The sequence below is a fragment of the Rana temporaria genome, chromosome 1 (genome assembly GCF_905171775.1).
Source record: "Rana temporaria chromosome 1, aRanTem1.1, whole genome shotgun sequence".
NCBI lineage: Eukaryota > Metazoa > Chordata > Amphibia > Anura > Ranidae > Rana > Rana temporaria.
Window position 1 is genome coordinate 58,118,303 of NC_053489.1, and position 16,548 is coordinate 58,134,850.

Genomic DNA, 16,548 nt, shown 5'->3' on the forward strand with positions numbered 1-16,548 from the left:
TACTGAAATTTGCACTTGGAAATGCCAGTAAAAACTGTGGCTGTGTCAGTAAATTTTAGGTGTCGTGTTAGTAAATTTCAATCTGGTAGGTTGGCAACACTGGTGGCACCGCCATACGTTAATTTCTCTGCGAGTCTGGAAAGTGAGCTATTTAGGCCCGGATTCTTGTACGAGTTACGCCGGCGTATCTCCAGATATACGCCGTCGTAACTTTGAGTCCGAGCCGTCGTATCTTGGCGCCTGATTCAAAGAATCAGATATGCCAGAATTTGTATAAGATACGACCAGCGTAAGTCTCCTACGCCGTCGTATCTTAACTGCATATTTACGCTGGCCGTTAGGGGCGTGTATGCTGATTTACGCCTAGAAATATGTAAATCAGCTAGATACGCCAATTCACGAACGTACAACCGGCCGTCGCATTACAGATACGCCGTTTACGTTAGGCTTTTCCCGGTGTAAAGTTACCCCTGCTATATGAGGCGTAGATGAGGCGTACCAATGTTAAGTATGGACGTCGGAACAGCGTCAAATTTTTCACGTTTTACATCGTTTGTGTGAGTCGTTCGCGAATAGGACTGGGCGTCATTTACGTTCACGTCGAAAGCATTGGCTTCTTGCGTGTTAATTTGGAGCATGTGCACTGGGATACTTTCACGGACGGCGCATGCGCCGTTCGTAAAAAGCGTCATTTACGTGGGGTCACATTAAATTTACATAACACACGCCCACATCTACCACATTTAAATTAGGTGGGCTTACGCCAGCCTATTTACGCTACGCCGCCGCAACTTTGGTTTGAGAATACGGCACTTGCCTGTCAAAGTTGCGGAGGCGTAACGTAAATAGGATACGTTACGTCCGCACAAAGATGCGCCCTTCTATGTGAATCCGGGCCTTACACCCCATTCACATCTAGGCGTTTTTACGCCTGTAGCGCTACGCCTCTGCCGCCAGAGGGCTGGAAATACATGTCCCTCTATGGAGATGGTTCACATCTCCACGCCGAACGCCGGACGCCTGTCGCCTGCGGCGTGAAAAAAGGTCCCGGACCTTTTTTTCAGGCGTCTTCGAGCGTTCGGCTAGGAGATGGCAATCATCTCCATAGAGGGGGTCATCTTGGGGCACATCTAGGCGGACAATACCCGCGTTTTGTCGCCGCAAATCGCGGTACAAAACGCCGCTATTTTTACCGCGATTTGCGGCGACAAAACGCCGCGATTTCGTCCGTCTAGATGTGAATGCTTTCTTGACACACACACAGAGTGAGAACCTAGCCTGAAGACAGATAATCTGTGATACATTGTACTTCTTGTTCATGGGTTTAGATACATTTTATTGAGATAGAAGGGAAGAACATGACACATTCAGTACTCCTCAGCAATGCATTTCCCTACATCTACAGGCGGCTTTGTTTTGGTCTTTCCTACATTCCCCCGCCAGGTGGCGCTCCAGTACAGCGGTGCCCGTTCGGCAGAGCGCCCATCTCTATAGTGCACAGCGCGGCCCTGGTAACAGATACATGACTACTGGTTGTCATGGAGACGGGACGCGGCCTGGCAGGGCTGCTTTGTGTGTGAAAGCCGGGAGGGGAGAGAGCCGGTCACCGGGATGATTCCGGGGAGAGAGGATCTCTGATACTGCCAGCATGTCAGACATTATCTGCCAGTGGCTCAATGAGGAGCTGGGGCTGTCCAGGCGTGTGGGTGAGTGATCTGCATGGAGTGTCTACACAACACAACACTGGCTACATGCTGGATGACAGATCTGCCCCTGGAGATAGGCTTAGCTCTCAGTCGTGACCAATCACACAATGCAATCTGTCTGTTTAGCATTATATTACACTTAGAAACATGTTTTATAAATTAATTGGTGAAAAAAGTCTTATAGATGGGGTGGGGGTGATATTAGAGTAGGACCGACCAATGAAATGGTCAGAGTTTCACCCAAAAATGGAACTTCCGCTTTTTGGAACCCCCTCCGGTGTCACATTTGGCACCTTTCAGGGGGGAGGGGGTGCAGATACCTGTATAATACAGGTATTTGCACCTCTTCCGGGTATAGACTCCCGCGGGAGACACGCCCCTTCGCGTCACCCCCCCCCCCCCCCACTATCTTCTGGGAAACACACTGATCCCAGGAGAGAGCGGGGACCAGTGAAGGCGCGCGGCGCTACTCACGCATGCGCAGTAGGGAACCGGGCAGTGAAGCCGTAAGGCCGTGCGACATGGCTCCCAAACAAATTTGGCGTCCTTTTTTTCCCACAAATGGAGCTTTCTTTTGGTGGTATTTGATCACCTCTGCTGTTTTTATTTTTTGCGCTATAAACAAAAATAGAGCGACAATTTTGAAAAAAAATCTATATTTTTTACTTTTTGCTATAATAAATATCCCCCAAAAACATATATTAAAAAAAAAAATTTCCCTCAGTTTAGGCTGATACGTATTCTTCTACCTATTTTTGGTAAAAAAAATCGCAATAAGCGTTTATCGATTTGGTTTGCGCAAAATTTATAGCGTTTACAAAATAGGGGATAGTTTTATTGCATTTTTATAAAAAAAAAATTTTTACTACTAATGGCGGCGATCAGTGTTTTTTTCGTGACTGCGACATTATGGCGGACACTTCGGACAATTTTGACACATTTTTGGGACCATTGTCATTTTCACAGCAAAAAATGCATTTAAATTGCATTGTTTTTTGTGAAAATGACAGTTGCAGTTTGGGAGTTAACCACAGGGGGCGCTGTAGGAGTTAGCGTTCACCTAGTGTGTGTTTACAACTGTAGGGGGGTGTGGCTGTAGGTCTGACATCATCTCCCTATAAAAGGGATCACTCGATCGATGCAGCCGCCACAGTGAAGCACGGGGAAGCCGTGTTTACATACGGCTCTCCCCGTTCTTCAGCTCCAGGGAGCGATCGCGACGGGGCGACTATAAACGAATAGCCGCGCCGTCGTCCCGGATCGCTCCCCGCGGGAATCCGACCGCTGCATGTAGCGAGGGGGGGGGGGTCCCGATCGGACCCCCGACCCACGTCTAGGCAGGGACGTACAGGTACGCCAATGTGCCTGTACGTGCCATTCTGCCGACGTATATGTACATGCGGCAGTCGGGAAGTGGTTAAAAAAAAGATTTCGGGGGGTCCTACGCTTTAAGGCCCGTACCCACGTTTGGATTTTCCGACTGGAAGGAATTGTGTGATAACAGGCTGTTGTCGGATAATCTGACCGTTTGTACGCTCCATCGGACAATTTTTGTGTGATTTTCCACCAACAAATGTTGGATAGAATGCTTTAAAATTTTCCGACAACAAATGTGTGTTGTCGGATTATCCGATCGTGTGTACACAATTCCATCGGACAAAACTCCAAAGTACAAACATGCATGCTCAGAAGCAATTATCACCATAATACAACATTAGCAGAAGTTGCCCAAAGGGTGGCGCTAAAGAGCTGAAAAAACATGTATTTTCGTGTTTGTTGGCGGACAAAAGTTCTAGGTAAATCAGATTGTGTGTACCAGGCTTTATGCTGTAATAATATCCATATATAGTGGAACCTCGGATTGTGAGTAACGCGTTTAACGAGAGTTTCGCAATCATTTTTTTTTAAATCTTGACTCGGTTTGTGAGTGTTGTCTCGCAGAACAAGCAGGATTCAAGCCTCTTCGGTGTGCAGTACCGCATTTGGCCAGAGGTGCGGGGGCGCCGGTGACACTCGGAGCCGTTAGGAGCTGTTTCGGTAAAACTTGAAAACACTTGGAAATACACTGTTTGATATGGTTTCCGAGTGCAGCTGAGCTGTCTCTGAGTATCTCCGAGTCTCTCTGGGACAACCACTCCACCCCTGGCCACATGCGGTATTGCATGCCTTAGAAGTCTACGTGGAATAAATTATCTTTGTTTCCATTGATTTCTATGGGAAAACTCGCTTTGATATGCGATTGCTTTGGATTACAAGCATTCTCCTGGAACGGATTATGCTCATAATCCAAGGTTCCACTGTAGTGGATCCAGCCTTGTCCTCCTCCCCCCATCCCGCTCTCCTATTCCAGGGCCCGTCCTGTGCCACCGATGTAGCACCCCGGTGTTTAGGCAGGGCTGCGCCTAAATTTACCTGCCAGGTATAGCTGCCTTGGCTAATTGTTGAGGATCAATTGATTTCACTGCAATAGGTGGATTCAAGTAGCCCGCCGCATCTTTGCGGTGGCGTATCGTATTTACACTACGCCGCCGTAAGTTAGCTAGGCAAGTACTGTATTGACAAAGTACTTGCCTGCTAAGTTACGGCGGCGTAGCGTGAATAGGCCGGCGTAAGCGCGCCAAATTCAAATGAGGATGTTGGGGGCGTGTTTTATGTAGATTAACTGTGACCCGACGTGATTGACGTTTTTTACGAACGGCGCATTCGCCGTCCGTGTACATATCCCAGTGTGCATTGCGGCAAAGTACGCCGCAAGGACGTATTGGTTTTGACGCGGACGTAAATTACGTTTAGCCCTATTCACTGACGACTTACGCAAACAACGTAAAATTTTCAAATTTCGACGCGGGAAAGACGCCCATACTTAACATTACTAGTCCAGCTATTTGATGGAATAACTGTACGCCTGAAAATGCCTTACGTAAACGGCGTATCTTTACTGCGACGGACGCGCGTACGTTCGTGAATAGGCGTATCTAGTGATTTACATATTCTACGCCGAGCGCAATGGAAGCGCCACCTAGCGGCCAACCTAAATATTGCACCCTAAGTATCTTAGGTAGGTTCAGTATCTCAGTTTGAGAATACACTTAAACTTAGGTCGGCGCAGATTCCGAGTAAGGTCGGCGTATCTACTGATACGCCAGCCTAACTCTATCTGAATCCAGCTATAAGTCTATAATTGCTGCACTTCTCTCGTTTACCACTAGGTGGCTGGCTACCTGGTGGCATTAGATATAAGAAGGGCAATGCAAGGTCAAATTATTGGTATATGGGGTATCTCAGCCAATGGGCAGGGGTTTTCTTGGATGCCTTGGCCTGCGTGGCTGTCCTCCTGTTGAAGTCTCGGAGTCTGCCAATTAACATTGCAACTGCCTAAGGGTGTCCTGGCCCTAACCCTCTCTCCCCAAAGTTCTGTTATGAGAAATAAAATCTCTTTTGCATTCAAGAATTGTCTGGCGCCCAATCAATATACCTTGTACTGCACCCACTATGCCCTGCAACCCACCATATACAGAAGTATGTCAGTTATCTCTGGCCCTGGAGATTCTCATTAGACTGAAGGAGGCCTGGGACCTTGCTACACCATCTTTACTGTCTCCTCTTCCAGGGTCCGTCCTGTGCCACCATCTTTATTGTCTCCTCTTCCAGGGTCCGTCCTGTGCCACCATCTTTACTGTCCACTATTCCAGGGCCCATCCTGTGCCACCATCTTACTGTATCCTCTTCCAAGGTCCGTCCTGTGCCGCCATCTTTACTGTCCACTATTCCAGGGCCCATTCTGTGCCACCATCTTTATTGTCTTCTCTTCCAAGGTCCGTTCTGTGCCGCCATCTTTACGGTCTACTATTCCACAGCCCGTCCTGTGCCACCATCTTTACTATCTCCTCTTTCACGGCCCATCCTGTGCCACCATCTTTACTGTCTCCTCTTCCAGGGTCCGTCCTGTGCCATCATCTTTACTGTCTCCTCTTCCAGGGTCCGTCCTGTGCCGCCATCTTTACTGTCCACTATTCCAGGGCCCATCCTGTGCCACCATCTTTATTGTCTTCTCTTCCAAGGTCCGTCCTGTGCCGCCATCTTTACTGTCTCCTATTCCAGGGCCCGTCCTGTGCCACCATCTTTACTGTCTACTATTCCAGGGCCCGTCCTGTGCCACCATCTTTACTGTCTACTATTCCAGGGCCCGTCCTGTGCCACCATCTTTACTGTCTCCTATTCCAGGGCCCGTCCTGTGCCACCATCTTTATTGTCTCCTCTTCCAGGGTCCGTCCTGTGCCGCCATCTTTACTGTCTCCTCTTCCAGGGTCCATCCTGTGCCGCCATCTTTACTGTCCACTATTCCAGGGCCCATCCTGTGCCACCAACTTTATTGTCTTCTCTTCCAAGGTCCGTCCTGTGCCACAATCTTTACTGTCTACTATTCCAGGGCCCGTCCTGTGCCACCATCTTTACTGTCTACTATTCCAGGGCCCGTCCGGTGCCGCCATCTTTAATGTCTACTATTCCAGGGCCCGTCCTGTGCCATCATCTTTACTGTCTCCTCCTCCAGGGCCTGTCCTGTGCCACCATCTTTACGTTCTCCTCTTCCAGAGTCCATCCTGTGCCGCTATCTTTACTGTCTCCTCTTCCAGGGCCCTTCCTGTGCCGCCATCTTTACTGTCTCCTCTTCCAGAGCCCGTCCTGTGCTGCCATCTTTGATGTGAGGTCATGAATTGGTCATAATTTGGTGGGAACGGCAATGGTCTGACGTGCGTTCGTCACAATACTGACTGATGACAGTATGTAAAAAAATATAAATCATTTTTTATTCAATTTAAACTTTTTGTTAACATTTTTGTTTCTTTTCTTTTCTTTTCCCTTTTTTTTTTTTTACATACTGTCATCAGAGCACTGACACCATAAGGGGTGAACAGGGGATTTTATTATTTTTTTATTATTATTTTTACACCATTATAGCTTGTAACAGTGATGATCCACTTTTACAAGAAATAGTTTTAGCTGTCATAAATGGCTTTCATTCATAACAACTTGCTTACTATTGTGTTGCTATGTCTGGCCACAGCTAATCACATGGTGTAGGGTTCCAGGTACCATGTGATAGCTGTGGGCTAATCACAACATCACAAGAGTAATTAAGCTGTCATGTTGAGGGTTATACTTATGGGTACCAAGCACTGAGTCAGCAGTCAGCGGTCAGATGGCTAAAGCTGTTTTCATAGCTCCCAACTGTCCCTCTGTCCCTCCCCCCCCCCCTCATTTGTCCCTCATTTTGGTCTGATCTCTATAGATGTGTAAAAAAAGGAACTTTTTATCTTTCAAAAAGTGTTTCCCAGTGCTAAACTTTTCATCCAAATTCTAAATTGCTGCATTTGTAAATTTTAAAGGAATAGTAGTGGTAAAAAAAAAAAAGCCCTTGCGGATTTATTAACCTTTTTTTGTTAATTCTTTTTTAAGGGGGTGTGGCATGGGGCGCGTTCTATGCCTACATACATTTGCTAGTAGGTGTCCCTCATTCCCATCTCAAAATGTTGGGAGGTATGTGTTTTGGCTCTACTTCTCCTGCGGGTCACAGGATTGCACTTCGTTCTACATTCCTGTGACCCATGAATCTGGGCTAAAGCCCGCTGTCAGCTGATATCACTCAGACAGTCCAGACTCTGCAGGGATCCAGACAATAATGTAGGGATCCATCCAGATTTTCTGACTGGCAGCTGGTTCAGCTGCTCAGTGCACCACTGGTAGACAGAGTCAGCCGCTCCCACCCTCTCCACGGCCTGGCACTCCAATGAGCACTGGAGGAGCAGAACAGAGAACTGCTGAATGATTAGTGTTTTTTGATATCTCAGTTTTCGGTCTTAGGCCTCGTACACACGACCGAACATGTCTGCTGAAACTGGTCCGCTGACCAGTTTCAGCAGACATGTTCGGTCGTGTGTACGGCCGACCGGACAAATGTCCGGCGGATCGGACAGGTTTCCAGCGGACAAATGTTTCTTAGCATGCTAAGAAACATGTCCGCTGGAAGCCTGTCCGTCGGACATATTCGGTCGTCTGTACAGACTCACCGGACATGTCCGATCGGCCGCCATCCCTCGCATGCGTCGAAGTGATTCGACGCATGCGTGGAAGCATTGACCTTCCAGGGTCGCGCACCACGTCACCGCGCTGTCTATCCACACGGATTTCCGTTTGATGGTGTTTGATGGTGTGATTTCAGACCGAAATCTCCGAGTGGACATGTCCGCTGAAAACGGTCCGGCGGACCATTTTCAGCGGACAGTCCGCTCGTCTGTACGGGGCCTTAGGCCCCGTACACACGAGAAGATCGATCCGCTGGAATTTATCCGCGGACCGGTTTCAGCGGATAGATCCGCTGGTGTGTACGATCCAGCGGATATTTATCCGCGGATATTTTTCCGGGCGATGGATTTCCAGCGGATCAAAATTTCTTAGCATGCTAAGAAATCTATCCGCTGGAATCCAGTCCAGCGGATTGATCCGCTGGTCTGTACAGACTCAGCGGATCAATCCATCCGATTCCCTCCCTCGCATGCGTCATAATGATTCGACGCATGCGTGGAAGTCCTTATATTACAGCGTCGCGCACGTCGCCGCCTCATCATCGCAGCGACGGCGCGACACGTCACCGCGGAGGGAATTCCGCAGGGATTTTGATCTGATGGTTAGTACAACCATCAGATCAAAATCTGCCAGAGGATTTATCCGCGGAAAAGGTCGTCCGGACCGTTTCCACGGATAAATCCTCTCGTGTGTACTAGGCCTTAGAGGTGCCAGGAGACAGCTGCAGCTTTGGACCGATGATGCATATACCTAGGTGAGTAAGAATGGTAATTTTTTTAAAAGCCAACACTTCTCTTTTAAAGTGGAGGTTCACCCGGAAATGTTAATTTTTAGATTAGATTGATGCTCATTTTGTCTAGGGGAATCGGGTAGTTTTTTTAAAAACGAAGCAGTACTTACCGTTTTAGAGAGCGATCTTCTCCGCCGCTTCCGGGTATGGGCTGCAGGACTGGGCGTTCCTATTTGATTGACAATCTTCCCACAGGCTTCCGACGATCGCATCTATCGCGTCACGATTTTCCCGAAAGTAGCCGAACGTCGGTGCGCAGGCGCTGTATAGAGCCGCACCGACGTTTGGCTTCTTTCGGCTACTCGTGACGCGATGTATGCGACCGTCGGAAGCCTGTCAGAAGACTGTCAATCAAATAGGAACGCCCAGTCCCGAAGACCATACCCGGAAGCGGTGGAGAAGATCGCTCTCTAAGACGGTAAGTACTGCTTCGTTTTTAAAAAAACTACCCGATTCCCCTTGACAAAATGAGCATCAATCTAATGTTAAAAAAAATGTTTCGGGTGAACTCCCGCTTTAAGTAAATGGATAATGAAAAAAGCATCTCCTGCTGCAATATTCATCTTTGACTTGGAGCTGCCCCCAGTAGTCCCTGAAGTCACAATGAAGCCCTTCATTCATAGAAGAGAATTTACTAGGAATGAAGCAGCTGTCCATATCAACCCGTCAGCTTCTAGCTTTTATTTTTTAAAACTTAAAGTGTTGATTCCGCTCACGATCCACAACGCCATAGTGTGATGTATAACTAAAGGCAAAAGCTTTTTATTTTTCATTTTGGATAGAGTGGAGAGGGTTTAGAACAACCTGTCAGGTTTTATTGCTGTCTGTGTCCCCATTAGGGAGATTCTCCTCCTCTTTATATCCTGTTCGAAAAAATATGTTGACCCCAGAATAGGATAGCAGCAGTGGCGGCCCGTCCATAGGGGCCGCCCCCCCCCCCTCCTGTTGTCATACAAAAAAAAAAAAAACTGACTCTTTAAGACATTAAGAATGTCGTTCTGCAGCGCCGCCCCCTCTGGCTCTCGCAAATAACATACATTCATGCATTGCACGAATGTATGTTATTGTGGCCAGCTTCCGCTGGTCTATTCAGATAGACGGACATAGGGCGCCGGATACCTGAATAACGGCAGCTGGTTGGCTGTGCGGAAGTGCCTATCAGAGCCAGCAGCTCTGATAGGCTTCCCGAGTACAGCCCCTCGGCTCCCGGATGTCTTATCCTCGGAACGTACGGGGCTGCGTCCCTTGGATAAGACTGACGGCCGTCTCAGCCGATCAGGTTCACCGATTCTCGTTATCGGTAACCTGATTGGCTGATCATTGAGGGCGGGAGAGGACATCGAGGGACGTGGAAGCAGAAAGGTAAGTGCATTTTACAGGGCACATCGGCGACAATGGGCACAGATGCGACAAAGGGCACAGTGGCATCAATGGGTACAGTGGTGACAAAGGGCACAGTGGCATCAATTAAAGAGCAAAGTGACATGCACAGTGGCAACAATGGGCACAGTGGTGACAAAGGGCACAGTGGCGACAATTAAAGGGCACAGTGACATGCACAGTGGCGACAATTAAAGGGCACAGTGGTGACAATTGGCACAGTGGCGACAATTGAGGGGCACAGTGGCTGCATTTGATGGCATGGCACAGTGGTGACAATTGATGGCACAGTGGCTGCGTTTGATGGCATGGCACAGTGACTGCATTTGATGGCATGGCACAGTGGCTGCGTGTGATGGCATGGCACAGTGACTGCGTTTGATGGCATGGCACAGTGGTGCGAATTGATGGCATAGTGACTGCATTTGATGGCATGGCACAGTGGTGATAATTGATGGCACAGTGGCTGCGTTTGATGGCATGGCACAGGGGTGACAATTGATAGCACAGTGGCTGCGTTTGATGACATGGCACAGTGGTGACAATTGATGGCACAGTGGCTGCGTTTGATGGCATGGCACAGTGGTGACAATTGATGCCACAGTGACTGCGTTTGATGGCATGGCACAGTGGTTGCATTTGATGGCATGGCACAGTGGTGACAATTGATGGCACAGTGGCTGCGTTTGATGGCATGGCACAGTGGTGACAATTGATGGCACAGTGGCTGCATTTGATGGGCACAGTGAGGCTGCAATTTTTATTTTTTGTTTGCACCCCCCCCCCCCCAAAAAAAAAATTTGAGCACCAGCCGCCACTGGATATCAGGGAAATCTTCCAGTGGGGACACTAGTTCTTGTGACTAGTGTTTCCCTCACTTTGTAGGGATTTCCTCTCACTTGCTGTTTTGGCTAAAGGGACAGGAAGTGAAGGGAAATCTCCCCAATGGGATGGCAAAAAAAAAAAAAAAAATACTGATAGGGGTTATAACCATCCTTTACTCTATCCATGCATATAGTTCTACTTTAAATTGGCTGTAAACCCCTACATATACCCAGTGCAGTCAACAGCCTTTAGGTGATACACAGAGATGAATCAAATGCCCCTACAGTCCCCTGAGAAAGTATTCATACTGAAGCAGGTAATACCGCCACCCAGGTGTACTTCAGGTAAATGCAGGATACATTTCAGTAACTAGTAGTAAATTCTCTTCTATGAATGAAGGGCTCCATTGTGACTTCGGGGACTACTGGGGGCAGCTCCAAGTCAAAGATGAATATTGCAGCAGGAGATGCTTTTTTCATTATCCATTTACTTAAAAGAGAAGTGTTGGCTTTTAAAAAAATAAATTTCAGTAACCCCCGGAAATTCCGAAATCAAAATGAAACACAAAGAAACAGATTTGAGTGTTCATTAGATCTCTAAGGTTTATTCACTCCCAGAGTGGCTTATATGCAAAAGAAAGATAGGAGGGGCTGTGTATTAATGCATATGTCTCTAAATATTATACAAACTCAGTATATTCTTATCATGATTTAAACTTGGTGAATTTAGTTTTAACAATGGTTAAAAGATGACTTTGCTAATACAATCAGGCTCTTCCATGAATAGGCTTAACCACAATGACTAACAGTAGGGTGTGTGTATGCAAACTGTTATGCTGCGTACACACGATAGGTTAGTCTGATGAAACCGGTCTGATGGACCGTTTTCATCAGACCAAACCGATCGTCTGTGGGCCCCATAGGTTATTTATTCATAGGTTAAAAAAAATGGAACTTGTTTTAAAATTATCTGGTGGATAAAAAACCTATAGAAAAAAACAATCGTCTGTAGGCACGTCCATTGGTTAAAAATCTACGCATGCTCAGAATCAAGTCAACTCATGCTCGGAAGCATTGAACTTAGTTTTTTTTCAGCACGTCGTTGTGTTTTATGCCACCGTGTTCTGACACAATAGTTTTTTTAACTGATGGTGTGTAGGCGCGACTGACCATCAGTCAGCTTCATCGGATAACTGATGGCAAAATCCATCAGACCGTTTTCATCAGACTAACCTATCATGTGTACAGGGCATAAGTTAATCTATGTATGTCAAAACACATATTGAAAAGTTCATTTCTACTTAAAAATAAAGGGCCAGATCCACATAGAAATAGATCGGCGCAGCGTATCAGAGATACGCTACGCCGCCGTACCTTACCTGGCGTAATTTCGAATCCTTAAAGATTTCGCGCCGTAAGTTACGGCGGCGTAGTGTATCTCTGGCGGCGGAATTCAAATCGGCGATTAGGGGGTGTGTTTCATTTAAATGAAGCACGTCCCCGCAGATTGGGAGAGGAGTTAGGCTAATCGGTGCCTGTAAAGGGGTTGTGCGGGTGGCAATTTCAAAGCTCTGGAGACCAAGCAGCATCGGGTAAGTGGATACAGCCTGTGACTGAACTTACCCCTCTCTCTCTCTCTTCCTTCCTTCCACATAATATAGTGATCCTTCCTTCCTGTTTTTATGTTCCATTGTGATCCTTTCTTCCTGGCTTCAATGTACTATAGTGATCCCTCCTTCCTTTCTTCCATGTACCACAGTGATCCTTCCTTCTTGCTTATATGTACCATAGTGATCCTTTTTTCTTGGCTTCAATGTACCATAGTGATCCCTCCTTCCTGCCTTCCGTGTATCATAGTGATCCTTCCTTCATGCCTTTTAATGTACCATGGTCATCCCTCCTTTCTTTCTTCCATGTGCCATGTGCCATAGTGAGCCTTCCATGTACCATAGTAATCCTTCCTGCCTTCCATGTACCATAGTGATCCTTCCTTCCATTTCCCATAATGATACTTTCTGCCTTGCATGTACCATAGTGATCCTTCCTTCCTGTCTTTCATGTACCATAGTGATCCTTCCTTCCTGCCTTTCATGTACTATAGTGATCCTTCCTTCCTGCCTTCCGTGTGTCATAGTGATCCTTCTTTCCTGCCTTCCATTTACCATAGTGATTCTTCCTGCCTTCCATATGCCATAATGATCCTTCCTTCCTGCCTTCCATGTACTATAGTGATCCTTCCCCGCTCTATCATGTTTGGCCACACCCACTTTTTTGCATGCCGCAGGTCACTGTCTCCCTAAAATGTCCCTCATTCTCAAGTTTAAAAGTTGGGAGATATGGATAAGCCGTGGAGATGTCATGCAGAACCTTCACTTCAGAAGGGTGGCAAGGACTGCCACATATTTGAACAAGCCCTGATTTGATTGGGTCATATTTGGCTGTCAGTACTACCCACCAAATGTGACACACTCCCATCCTCTGCTTTTGCAGCTTAAAAAAGAGACCCCCCCCCCCCCACCGCAGGTGTAAATGAGGCCAACTGCTAGAGTCCACATCTCAACCCTCACATTCATTTTAAGATACTGCACTCCACTTTTGGCAGCCTTTTTATCTTTGCTTTAGTTACTGAGGTGTTTTACCTTAGTGGACCTTGTGTGTTTCCCTAATGGATCCCCGGAGAGTATGTGGAAGAGACTTTCCTGTACACAAGAGCAAGACTCAATTATTACCAGAGGCACTGCATAGGAACTTTGTTATTGTGGAATAGATAGAAGTTTGATTATTATTAAAGCTGAACAAATGACAAAATCACATTTAATCCAGATCTGTGTTTATTAAAAATGCATTGTTAATTACAGCTAATATATGTACCAGTCATTTTCTCTATTTTCATTTTTTTTGTATTCCCTGAACAGCAAGGCCAAGACTCAAGGAGGGTGGGCCAGCAGTGAGAGTCAGTTAGGTCCTGATACATTGCACAGTGCTGTCAGTTCAACACTGGGTGCTTGCTGACAGGAGAAGACAGCAAAGTGAGCAGAAGTATGACCTTGTTGTGTGCTGATGCTTCATTGTTTGCTTTTGCAGTAGCTAAAGGTAAAACTCGAAAAATTTGAATATCGTGCAAAAGTAAATTTATTTCACTAATGCAATTTAAAAGGTGAAACCAATATATGAGATAGACTCGTTGCATGCAAAGCAAGATAGTTCAAGCCGTGATTTGTCATAATTGTGATGATTATGGCTTACAGCTCATGAAAACCCCAAATCCACAATCTCATAAAATTTGAATATTACATGCAATCAATAAAACAAGGATTGTACATAGAACAATATTGGACCTCTGAAAAGTAGAAGCATGCATATGTACTCAGTACTTGGTTTGGGCCCCTTTTGCAGCAATTACTGCCTCAATGCAGCGTGGCATGGAAGCCATCAGCCTGTGGTACTATGTTATGGAAGACCAGGATGCTTCAATAGCGGCCTTCAGCTCTTCTGCATTGTTCGGTTTCATGTCTCTCATCTTAGTCTTGGCAATGTCCCATAGATTCTCTATGGGGGTTCCGGTCAGGCAAGTTTGTTGGCCAATCAAGCACAGTACTCCCACGGTCAATGAACCAGGTTTTGGTGCGTTTGGCAGTGTGAGCAGGTCCTGCTGGAAAATGAAGTCGGCATCCCCATAGAGCTCGTCTGTGGAAGGAAGCATGAAGTGCTCCAAAATCTCCTGGTAGACAGCTGCGGTGACCCTGGACCTAATGAAGCGCAGTGGACCAACACCAACAGAAGACACGGCTCCCCAAATCAACACAGACTGTGGAAACTTCACACTGGACTTCAAGCATCTTGCAGTGTGTGCCTCTCCATTCTTCTTCCATACTCTGGGTCCTTGGCTTCCAAATGAGATGCAAAATTTGCTCTCATCAGAAAAGAGGACTTTGGACCACTGAGCACCAGACCAGGTCTGTTTTCTTTAGCCCAGGTAAGACGCTTCTGACGTTGTATGTTGTTCAGGAGTGGGGTGACAAGAGGAATGCGACATTTGAAGCCCATGTCCAGGATCCGTCTGTGTGTGGTGGCTCTTGATGCACTGACTCTAGTCTCAGTCCACTCCTTGTGAAAGTCCCCAACACTTTTGAATGGCCTTTTCCTGACAATCCTCTCCAGGCTGCGGTCATCCCTGCTGCTTGTGCACCTTTTTCTTCCACACTTTTCTCTTCCACATAACTTTCTATTAATGTTCTTTGATACAGCACTTTGGGAACATCAAACTTCTTTTGCAATTACCTTTTGAGGCTTTCTCTCCTTATGGAGGGTGTCAATGATGGATTTCTGCACAACTGTCAGGTCAGCAGTCTTTCCCATGATTATGATTCCTACTGAACCAGACTGAGAGACCATTTAAAGGCTCAGGAACCCTTTGCAGGTGTTATGGCTTAATTAGCTGATTAGAGTGGGAGACTTTGAGCCTAGAATATTGCACCTTTTCACAATATTCAAATTTTCTGAGATTGTGGATTTGGGGTTTTCATGAGCTGTAAGCCATAATCATCACAATTATGACAAATCACGGCTTGAACTATCTTGATTTGCATGTAATGAGTCTATCTCATATATTAGTTTCACCTTTTTAAGTTGCATTAGTGAAATAAATGAACTTTTGCACGATATTCAGATTTTTCGAGTTTCACTTGTAGTTGCCATCCAAATACATTTTTAGTCTCAAATCTGATACATCTGAATCAAGTTACCATTAAAACTGAAATTGAATTTACTTATACTTTAACTTCCCTGGTCATTCATACCCCCTCTCATAAACATGCTTGTAATTTTTTTTAAATAAAACTTTTATTTTTTCATTACATACAATGCATCTGCAAAGTTTTCACAACGTTTCACTTTTTCCACATTTTGATATATTACAGCCTTATTCCAAAATGAATTAAATTCGTTTTTTTCCTCAAAATTCTACAAACAATATCCCATAATGATAAATTGAAAGAAGTTTGTTTGAAATCTTTGCAAATGTATTAAAAATAAAGACGAAAAAAAATCACTTGTACATAAGTATTTACAGCCTTTGCCATGACACTCGAAATTGAGCTCAGGTGCCTCCTGTTTCCACTGATCATCCTTGAGATGATTTATTGTTTCTACATTGGAGTCCACCTCTGGTAAATTTAGTTCATTGGACATGATTTGGAAAGGCACACACCTGTCTATATAAGGTCCCACAATTAACAGTCCATGTTGGAGGACAAACCAAGCCATGAAGTCCAAAGAATTGTCTGCAGACCTCCGAGTCAGGATTGTATCGTGGCACAGATCTAGGGAAGGGTACTTAAACATTTCTGGACCAGGACTCTTCCTAGAGTGGGCTGCCCAGCCAAACTGAGTGATCGGGGAAGAAGGGCCTAAGTCAAGGAGGTGACCACAAATCCGACGGTCACTCTGACAGAGCTCTGGCGGTTCTCTGTGGAGAGAGGCGAACATTCTAGATGCAGCACTCCACCAATCAGGCCTGTATGGTAGAGTAGCCAGACAAAAGCCACTCATCAGTAAAAGGCACATGACAACCCACCTGGAGTTTGCCAAAAGGCACCTGAAGGAATCTCAGACCATGAGAAACTAAATTCTCTGGTCTGATGAAAAAAAAGGATTTAACTTTTTGGCCTGAATGGCAAACTTCATGTCTGGAGGAAACCAGGCACCGCTCATCACCTGGCCAATACCATCCCTACTTGGCGGCACTGATGGGTGGCACTGTGGG

General features: G+C 46.2%; 1 protein-coding gene across 1 annotated transcript in view; it reads left to right on the top strand.

The window, feature by feature from the left end:
* Positions 1 to 1,537: 1,537 nt before the first annotated feature.
* Positions 1,538 to 16,548, top strand: part of SPEF2 (sperm flagellar 2) — a 228,979-nt gene continuing 213,968 nt past the window's right edge. Inside the window, exon 1 of the mRNA XM_040338283.1 lies at positions 1,538 to 1,706. Within this exon, the coding sequence (XP_040194217.1) occupies positions 1,649 to 1,706 (58 nt within the window). The 5' untranslated portion in view covers positions 1,538 to 1,648. The remainder of the gene's footprint in view (positions 1,707 to 16,548) is intronic.